Source organism: Mauremys reevesii, unplaced genomic scaffold (genome assembly GCF_016161935.1).
Source record: "Mauremys reevesii isolate NIE-2019 unplaced genomic scaffold, ASM1616193v1 Contig1, whole genome shotgun sequence".
In the NCBI taxonomy this organism is placed as follows: domain Eukaryota; kingdom Metazoa; phylum Chordata; order Testudines; family Geoemydidae; genus Mauremys; species Mauremys reevesii.
The window spans coordinates 4,736,235-4,745,873 of NW_024100715.1; the positions used below are offsets into that span (position 1 = coordinate 4,736,235).

The window sequence follows — 9,639 nt, forward strand, 5'->3', positions numbered from 1 at the left end:
TAAGTGGAGCTATTCTAGTGAAATCTGGGGCCCAGGCAAACCCATGACTGGCTGGCTGGCTCTTACTTTGAGTGGCAGAGTTTGTTTGTTTGGTTGGTTGGTTTTTGGTTTAGTAGATATTGGGAGCAGGTTTAAACTAAACTGCAAAAGACTGCTCTTAAACCAGATTAAGCATATCCAGACAATGACCAGGGAAATTGTACCGGTGTAATCACTGCTGGTACACCATTGGCCCAAAGTGAATTCAGCTCAGCAGTCTGTAACCAGATTCTTAATAAAATGAAAATTAACTCTGATATTCCACAGTAGAGAAATTAAAGTGACTTGCATCTGAAGAAGTGGGTATTCACCCACGAAAGCTCATGCTGCAGAACATCTGTTAGTCTATAAGGTGCCACAGGATTCTTTATTGCTTTTAAAGTGACAATAGCATTTCAAAACTTCAAAAGAATCCCACCCCATCAAAGGCAGCTATCTACCCCCACCCTCTCTTCATTTACTGGGTTTTGGAACCCATGTCCCTTGTCTAGCAAGTGCTACTTAGTTGATGGCGAGTCCCTCTGTCACAAAACAGTTCCACTGTCCTTGATTCACATAATCAGGGTAACAACACTTTATTCTTCCTGCCCCAATAACAGAGAAACTGGGGATCCCACAGCTGCCAAAGTGACCATTTGGGCTGCTGTGGGCTCATGTTAGGCAGGGTGGGTGTGCCTATGCAAATAAGACCAGCCCCTGAAACTCTTTTCCACAACTCACCACCAGATGTCAGGGTAGAGCTCACCCTGACTCTGCTTACATCTACAGACAAGGCGTGTGTGTAGAGCAGCCTCTGGGGAGCTGGGCCTGTCCATGTGTCACTTGGACAGTGGCTTCTCTAAGGGCTAACGGTGCTCAGGCCCCACCAGTTCAGTCCCCTCCTTTTCGGCTTTAAGCAACCCCTCAAGGAGGGGATAGAACTGCAGGGCCCCAAACCCCTTTGTGGCTGCTGCTCCCATCTCCCCCCTTGGCCAGCAGCCCGGTGGGGTGAGCGGCAGGGAGGTGGCAGAGACATGGGAGAAGGCAAAGGTTTTGGCTCTGAAATTTGAGCCCTCCATTGACAGCGCAGAGCAGAGCAGAGCTGGCCATGCTCAGAAGCTGCATCTCCCCAGAGTCTGAAGACTCTGAGTGCCCAGCCTGGGAGAAGCACCAAGGGGCCAGCAGGGGGAAACTGAGGCAGAAAGGCCCAGCCCCTCCTATCTCCTCAAGAGATATTTAAGTGCTTAACTCCTACTGGGAGCTAGGCACCTAACTAGCTTTGAGGGTCTGGGCCAGAGTCATTGTCTGAATCCTGCAAAGAGGGCTACATAGGTGATTAAAGTGAAGCGCATGCGTCAGTCTTTGCAGGTTTGGGATCCTATGTTCCAGCTGAGCACTTAATAGAAAATAAAATACAGGCCCCTTTAAAAATCTCAGCACTGCACATTAGAGCTAGGCGTTATTACCTCTCGGCTCTGCAAGTGCAGATTGCCACAGCCCTGCACAGATACAGAATTTGTATCCGCATCCGATCTGCAAAAATAGTGCATGCATATAAAGCGGATCTCTGCAGATTAGCAGGGCTCTACAGATCGCTTATTCCTCTGTCTATTTGGATGGCGTCCTTCTGGCAAATCCATCTGTATTCACCGCTGCAGGTTTCCGACTGGATCTGACTCCCTTTGATCACCCCACAGCTGTTCTCTTCGGCAGCTCCTTTCACGGGGAACCTGCCGGACCAAGGGAAGAGACATTGGTCGCCCTCATGGCACTCAAGGTGTCTTGTTATTGCAGGTCACAGACAGCAGAGCTGTTCTGTGTGTCGAGACCCAGACTGGTGTTGGCGAAACCTTGTCGCTACTTGTAACTGGAGCACAAAGAATCTGGAAATGACGGAGACCAACGTCCTGGAGCCCTGGCATGTTCTCCCGGGGTGGCTCTCCCCGTGCCAGCATCTCTTCCGACTGAGAATGGCGGCTGGGGGAGGGCGGGGGGCTGTCACTCAAAGCTCTTCCCTGGGCTGCTGCATCTCAACCTTCCTAAGAGTTCGGGTCAAGGTGTAGCATCTTCAAATGGTGCCCAAGTGATTTAGGAGCCTACGTCCCATTGCCTGTCAATGACACTAAGTGCCCAAGTCACTTGGATGCTTTTGAAAACTGTGCCCTAGAGTTTCAAAATTGAGTTGAGTGATTTTGGGACCCCTGTTTATCAGAGGGAGGGTGCTCAGCACCTACCAGCAACTGGGCCCTTTAGGCTGCCTCAGCTGGGTACCCCAAATCACTCGTCACTTCTGAAAGTCTTGGCCTCAAATAATAAGGGACGCCCGCCCCCTGCCTTGCATAACTCAGCAACCATCCGTAAAAGCAACTCACAGCGTCTGATTTAACAAGGATCCATCCACCCAGGTCCATTTCCTCCAGGTCCCGTTGGCACTGAGGCCAGTCCAGACGAGGTACTTCTCTTGAATGCTGCTCCCCAGGAACTCCTGTAAGCAGGGGAGAGGCACTTCTGGGAGAAAACCCGCTGCAACTCCCAGCTGCTTTGCAAGCGGATTTGTAACAGATTAACATTTGCCGTGGATGAAGCACGGAGCAGGACACACACAATGGCCAGTGGATTACGCTAGCACCTGATGTTCGATTGCTACCTGAGCACCAGGATAAATTCTCAAATAGTATTTCCCAGAGCCCGCCCCCCCCCCCCATGTCCCCTTCCTCCATTTGGGGCTCAGGGCTTTAGACGCAAGTTTGAAAATATTTACAGGTGCTCCACTCCAGACTGCTCTGAATGGTACTGACAGATACCAAGGATGATACTTTCCATGTCAGCAGTGGGTCAAAGCAGCGAGGAAGGGAGAGGGGACAACCACAGTATGAAGATCTGCACAGTCCACTCAGTCAGCTCACGTCAGTGCCCCCGGGGGTGGGAAGCGATCACGTGGAGGGTTTCCTCCCTCTCCAATCAAAACAGAGCCAAATCCATGCAGCCCATGGGCACATCCAACCCACTGCAGGGGAAGCCGAGTCCAGAGCCCTCGTAAGCCATCTCCGGCACAATCGGCATCTCATTTGGGTGCAGCCTGAGTGTGCCGCTCCCAGCTCATCTGCTCGGCTTTCCAAGGCTCAGTCACACCTCGGCTGACGAACTCAAAGCTGAGGGTTTTTCAGTGTGTTTCCACTGGGTATTTGACAGCACCTGGTGTATAGTCAGGTTCACTGTATCAACCTGTAGACCTCAGTTATTCAGTTTCCTGGGCTGTTTAGAGCTTTTTTCCCCCGCAACAGGAGAGAGAAACTTTAAATAAATATATAGGAAAATGTGCTCGGAAACCCACAAAAACTGGCACAGGAATTTCGGTGGGACTAGTCCTGTGATAAAACTAAGTGTGTGCACAAGTGTGTTTGCAGGGTCATGGATCTGGCTTCTTCACGACATAATCCACCAGAACAGCTGACAAACAGACGAGTGCGCGAGGACATTCCCAGAGAGGTCAAAGCTGGTTATTTTATGGTCTTTGTTTAAAAAAAAAGTGGACTATGAAAAGTGGCCTTGGGGTAATTTTATCATTTTTTAAATCAGTTTAAAATGGATATTCATTGACACCCCCTATCTTTGCAGGTGAAGATTAACACCCCCCCTCTGCCTGTTTCTCACTTTACCATCTCATCCTGCTCCTGGATCACCACCATGCCAGCGCTCCTCGCTGAGCAGTCCGCACGGCTCCCGGCCCAGATTTTACTCTCTGTAGAAAACCAGTAGCATTTGGCACCATGTGGCAGCCAGTCCGGGGGACAGATTTTGCAGCCAGTGCCCTCTAGAGGAGACAAACAGGAGACACTGTTAATGGCTGAATTAGGTGCTGACATTGAGAGGCTGCCTGGTGCAGCAACTTGGACAACAGACTGGCTCTCAGGAAACCTGATCTCAGCTGGGGCAGGGACTGTCTCTCCCTGTGTGTTTGTGCAGCACCCGGCACGACGGGGCCCTGATCTCAGCTGGGGCAGGGACTGTCTCTCCCTGTGTGTCTGTGCAGCGCCCGGCACAATGGGGCCCTGATTGCAGCTGGGAGCTGGGTACCAGCAGAACTCCCTTGAGGACAGTTGAATTACACCAGGGATGACCAGCACCTTTTCATTCTCCCCAGTGAAGCTATTAGCATTTGCACACCCTGTTCCACACGATCGGGCGCACACCCCATTGGCACCCGCCCTCACTAGCGCTATAACATGGGACCACGCACTCAGCTACGGGGCAGCTAGTAGGTGTCACAACCACTGCTTGAAAGTGTCTCTCCAAGGGTCTTCAGTCACAGAGCCCAGAGAGGAGGAGCTGGGGTTACCCCGGGAGCTGCTGTTGATGGGAGCACACAGAGCCTGGCTCAGGCGTGCCACTAGGTGGGTCAGATGGGCGCTGCACTCTGCCCCGTTTCTCTCTCCCCGCTGGGCACCACAGCTCGCGGTGGCATTCGGCGCTGCTCCTGTCAGTCCTTCCTGAGATGAACCTTGAAAACAGCCACGAGACCTGCGGTTAGAGTTCTTGCCTGGCAACAGAGTGGAAAATGGGCACCAAAGAACGTGGATCAGGGGGAAAAAATCAAGGGGAGAAGAGAGAGAGAAAACTAATTCATTGGGAGGGGCCAGGCCAGGGACTTGGGGGTTCTATCCCTGGCTCTGGGGGCAGGTGGATACGAGCAGGGGAAGTTGGGTGTCAGGACTCCAGTGCTCTGGTGTTGTAGCTGACTCATGCTTTGGTCATGGGCACATCACCTCCCATCTATGGGCCTTAGCTTGGTCCTTCTATAGCACAGGAATTACGACAGTACCCTGTACAGCCAGCATGCAAATGAGGGTAATTAACCACTGGAACAATGTGCCAAGGGGCGTGGTAGATTCTCCATCACTGACCATTTTAAAAATCGAGATTGGATGTTTTTTTTCTAAGAGACCTGCTCTAGGAATTATGATGGGGCAGGTCTCCGGCCTGTGTTACCCAGGAGGTCAGACTAGATTGTCATAATGGTCCCTTCTGGCCTTGGAATCTATGGAAAGGCTCTGGGATGAGCTGCTGAGACATGGGAAAGTTTACAGGGCATCCACAAAACAAACAGGATCTAGCCACTCACCCAGAATGCTCAGCGCGATCACAGCCAGCGTCGCCACAACGCTCCAGGCCCCCAAAACGCCGATGGTGATTTTATACCCACGCAGCTTCGCAGGAGAACCTGTGAATTCGGATTTGTAAGTCAGCCTCAGTGTCTCCCGGGCTGCGTGACAAGTATCGGCATAACCCTTCATAGACCTGTCATTACGGGTGAAAGAAGCAGAGGCCAGGTGGTGTTCTGCATCTGCTCTCTGTCTCAAACGCTCCTCAGCAGAGCTGGGTCACAACTGTCAGAGCCAAAGGCCAAGATTTTAACACAAGAACAACCAGACTGGGTCAGACCAAAGGTCCATCTAGCCCAGTGTCCTGTCTTCCAACAGTGCCCATTGCCAGGTGCCCCAGAGGGAATGAACAGAACAGAGGATCATCCAGTGATCCATCCCCTGTCACCCATTCCCAGCTTCTGGCAAACAGAGGCTAGAGCCACCATCCCTGCCCATCCTGGCTAATAGCCATGGAGAGGCCTGTCCTCCATGAACTTATCTAGTTCTTTTTGAACCTTGTTATAGTTTTGGCCTTCACAAGTTAATATCCCAAATTAATTTGGGATTTTAGGTCCCAGCTGGTACCACCTTACAAGAGGCTGGTTGTTGGGGGGTAGGCTCTCAGCACTACCTGGAAATTAGGGCCTTTTAAAATATTCTCAAGTAAGGCCTCCAAAAACTGAAGGGGACACATTCACCTGTCACTAGAGCAGATTCAGAATCAGAATTTCCATCCCGCAGGAAATTCTGACATGCTGACTTCTGGTTCTGTCTTGAAACAGGACAAAGTAAATCAACATATTGTTTTGAATGGAACAGAAAGTTTAAATAAATAACTAAATGTTTCATTTCTGGTTAGTTTGACAATTCGCGTGCCTCATGCCTCTGTTCTCCACTACGCCTTGGGCTCCCCAGCTGGACTACATCTCCCACAATGCACCAGACTGGCTCAGCAGGGACCCAGGTGCATTATGGGAGGGGTAATGCAGCTGGAGGGCCCAGCTCATAGGAGCAAATGAGGGCATGAGACATCCAAACTACATCTCCCATGAGGCACTGCAGCAGCTCGGGAGAACAGAGATTAATATTTTGTTTAGATATTCCCCAAGTGGGAAATGATTTACATCGCTGTAGTGCCTCAGAGTCTCAGTCATGCTCCAGGGCCCCACGGTGCTAGGAGCTGTACATTATTTATTAGGTATATCACGGTAATACCCAGGAGCCTCAATCATGCCCCAGGTCTCCATTGTGCCAGGAGCTCTACAGACACAGAACAAAAAGAGGGTCGCTGCCCAAAGAGCTCATAACCCAAGTATTATACACTGTACTCAGCAGATGTGACAGACACAGTCACACACACAGGGACACAGATCTGCTGAGTGAGACGTGGTCACTTCCACAGTGAGTTCAGTTCTGCTGCGAAGAGAACCGAAGGCCCAAGAGCAGATGGGCCAGAAGGTCCCACACTTCTAATTTGCACTCCAGCTTTGTCTGCATGGCCGTAGCCTCTAGATGTCCCAGTGCCCCAGGCTAGGCACTGTACATATTTTTTTCACACAACGCACAGTCAACCTGTGGAACTCCTTGCCAGAGGATGTTGTGAAGGCCAAGACTATAACAGGGTTCAAAAAAGAACTAGATAAGTTCATGGAGCACAGGTCCCTCAGTGGCTATTAGCCAGGATGGGCAGGGATGGTGTCTCTAGCCTCTGTTTGCCAGAAGCTGGGAATGGGCGACAGGGGATGGATCACTTGATGGTTGTCTTGTGCTGTTTATTCCCTCTGGGGCACCTGGTACTTGCCACTGTCGGTAGACAGATACTGGGCTAGATGGACCCTTGGTCTTACCCAGTGTGGCCGTTCTTATGTTCTAGAAACAGACGGCTCCTGCCCTGAAGCGATTAGTCTCAGATGACACACAGCATGTGGATACAAACAGGGGAAGCAGAAGGAAACAATTAGATTCTGCTGATCAACATGATAAGGTGCAGTCACAGCATCTTGCTTTTCACTCTGTTCTGGGCCCTCAGGAGCTCTCCTGCTGCAGGACAATTTCACTCTGCATTTTGGCCAAGACTTCACAAAGTAACTGGTGATTTCCCCATCCCCGCCCAATCTGAGACCACTTAAAGGAGCCCTGATTTGGGGAAATCACTGAGCACCTGCCCTCTAGAACCCTTGTGGTGTCCCAAGTTGGTTACCCAAAGCAGCCGCCTCTTTGTCCACCATGCAAACTAACTGCCAGCCCAGTTCACAGAATTCACGCTGCAGGGAATGGGGCATTTCCGTCTGGCTTTCTGCGACGCACGTCTGGAAAGGGAGTCAATTACAGCATTGGAAAATCAGGCTGTGGGGTGGGAGCGAGGGAAGGGAGAGTCGGAGACACAAATGGGAGGTAGGCACCCAACTCCCCAGGAGTTTCCATGGGCGTTAGGAGCCTGACTGCCCTGGTTGACTTTGAAAATCTTGCCGAAGCTGGTAGAGAGAGAATGAAGCGATACAGGAAATGGAGGCGAGAAACGTTTATTAGATGAAATCTAACAGGACACGAAGCATCCGAGGCAGGTCACTACTGAGTCCGAAGCAGGACAGAGACACAGGATGTGGTGTTGCCGGCGTCATTATCCATATTACAGTAACACCCGGAGGCTCCAGCTGAGACCGCACTGTTCACAAAGGGCAGATGATAATCTCCCTGTTAAAGAGGGAACCAAGGCCCAAAGAGATGCACGGACTTGGGTCGCAGCCCAGTGCATTAACCCTGAACGCAGCCTGCTCCTCCTCCGTTAGCCCTGCTGCTAGGTCGTGACGGTAGAAAGTCAGACTTGGCCCAAATTGCATTCAAAACACCGCCAACGTCCTTTTGCGACGACCCACGTCTGCAGGTCAGCGGGAACCTCGCTCCACTTAGTCACCGTACGATCCAGGGCCTGCACAGGGTGAAGCCAGAAATAGCCCCAGGCCCTTCCCCAGAGTCACCTTCTGTAACGGCTGACCCTGCCCGGGGACATTAGGATACAGCAGGGGCAGGCAACCTATGGCACGGGTGCCGAAGGCAGCACGCGAGCTGATTTTCAGTGGCACTCACACTGCTCGGGTCCTGGCCACTGGTCCGGAGGGCTCTGCATTTTAATTTAATTTTAAATGAAGCTTCTTAAACATTTTAAAAACCTTATTTACTTTACATACAACAATAGTTTAGTTATATATTATAGACTTATAGAAAGAGACCTTCTAAAAATGTTAAAAGGTCTGACTGGCATTAAATTAGAGTGAATAAATAAAGACTCAGCACACTGAAAGGTTGCCGACCCCTGGGATACAGCATCAATACAGTCAGTGCCTGCTGCACTGGGGCCCCCAGCCCTGCTTGCATTGCAGAGGCATGTTCAAACCATGGACAGCAATAACCCCCCACTGGCTGCTGGGTTATTCATATTAAATACCGGGCCCCGTTGGGCTGGGCGAGGCACAAAGACGTCAGTGATCCCTGCCCCACACAGCTCATCGGCTTAGCTAGAATTCTACTTGCATACAAACTATGCAGGGAATACAGCCAAGCTCTCCAGGTCCTGGCTCAGATGGGAGCGTAGGGGGCCGTGTCTTGCAGAGACCAGCAAAGCGGGAACGGTGCAGGGGTAAGATGCTGTCCGATAACCATCATACGTGCACATGGCTGGCTGGAGTTTAGCACAGACCTGCTCCAGCACTGCGGCTCTGGGTGCACTGCTCTGATCACACACCCTGCATCCCCCCCTTTGCTGTTCTGTCACCCCCATATGAACATCCCAGTAGCTAGGACACACCCTAAGTACCTCCCACACTATTGAAGCATCTAACGGTCTTTATTGTATTTGCCCTCTCACCCCCCCACCCCGAGGCAGGCTAGTGCTTTTATCCCCATGTCACAGATGGGGAAACTGAGGCCGAGAGCAATGAAGGGTCACACAAGAAGTTCTTGGCAGAATAAGATTCAAACCCAGGCTACAGCCTGAAACACAATATGAAGCTGCCCCCTGCCTGCTTCCCATCCATCCTCTCTCAGACCCCACTGAAAGCACAGGCCGGAATTACTGTCACAGATGAAAGACAGTCCCCGGAGACTTTGAGCGATACCTTGGATCCCCGTCGCAGACGGGCGGCTGGCGGTTCCCATCTTGGGCCGGAGATTCAATACCGTGTAACCCTCTTCGTCCTGCATCCTCCAGAGTCGCCTTCGTCTCCCAGAAAATGGGAAGAGGGAAAATCAGAGAGAGACCCTGAGGGACAGGGGTGAGACTCGGCCCGTTCGGCTTGTGGGGCTCCAGTGTGCAGAGGAAATGGCCGCCTCCCCTGGCCACACGCTTTGAAACCACACAGGAAACGTAACAACTCGCACAGCAAGCTAGCGAGGGCACTAGCAAGGGGACAGAACATGGACCTTGTGTCCTATGCAAAAAGCAGCCTCAAACCTCTTCTGCTGCCTAAAGGCACCGATT

General features: G+C 51.5%; 1 protein-coding gene across 1 annotated transcript; it reads right to left on the minus strand.

Annotated features, from left to right (window-relative positions):
- Positions 1 to 1,346: 1,346 nt before the first annotated feature.
- On the minus strand, positions 1,347 to 9,376 carry LOC120392511 (killer cell lectin-like receptor subfamily F member 1). Its single transcript, XM_039517311.1, has 6 exons — positions 9,278 to 9,376; positions 5,141 to 5,239; positions 4,358 to 4,519; positions 3,678 to 3,832; positions 2,391 to 2,503; positions 1,347 to 1,748 (listed from the first exon to the last, which is right to left on the minus strand). Exons 1-6 carry the CDS (start codon positions 9,360 to 9,362, stop codon positions 1,604 to 1,606), a joined length of 759 nt encoding a protein of 252 aa, XP_039373245.1. The 5' UTR covers positions 9,363 to 9,376; the 3' UTR covers positions 1,347 to 1,603.
- Positions 9,377 to 9,639: the final 263 nt, after the last annotated feature.

Coding starts and splice junctions, on each gene's coding strand:
- LOC120392511 (XM_039517311.1), bottom strand. CDS start 9,362: ATGCAGGACGAAGAGGGTTACACGGTATTGAATCTCCGGCCCAAGATG. Junction 5,240..9,277: donor GTCTGCGACGGGGATCCAAG/GTATCGCTCAAA, acceptor CCGAATTCACAG/GTTCTCCTGCGAAGCTGCGT. Junction 2,504..3,677: donor TCCAGGAGCAGGATGAGATG/GTAAAGTGAGAA, acceptor CCCTGCTTACAG/GAGTTCCTGGGGAGCAGCAT.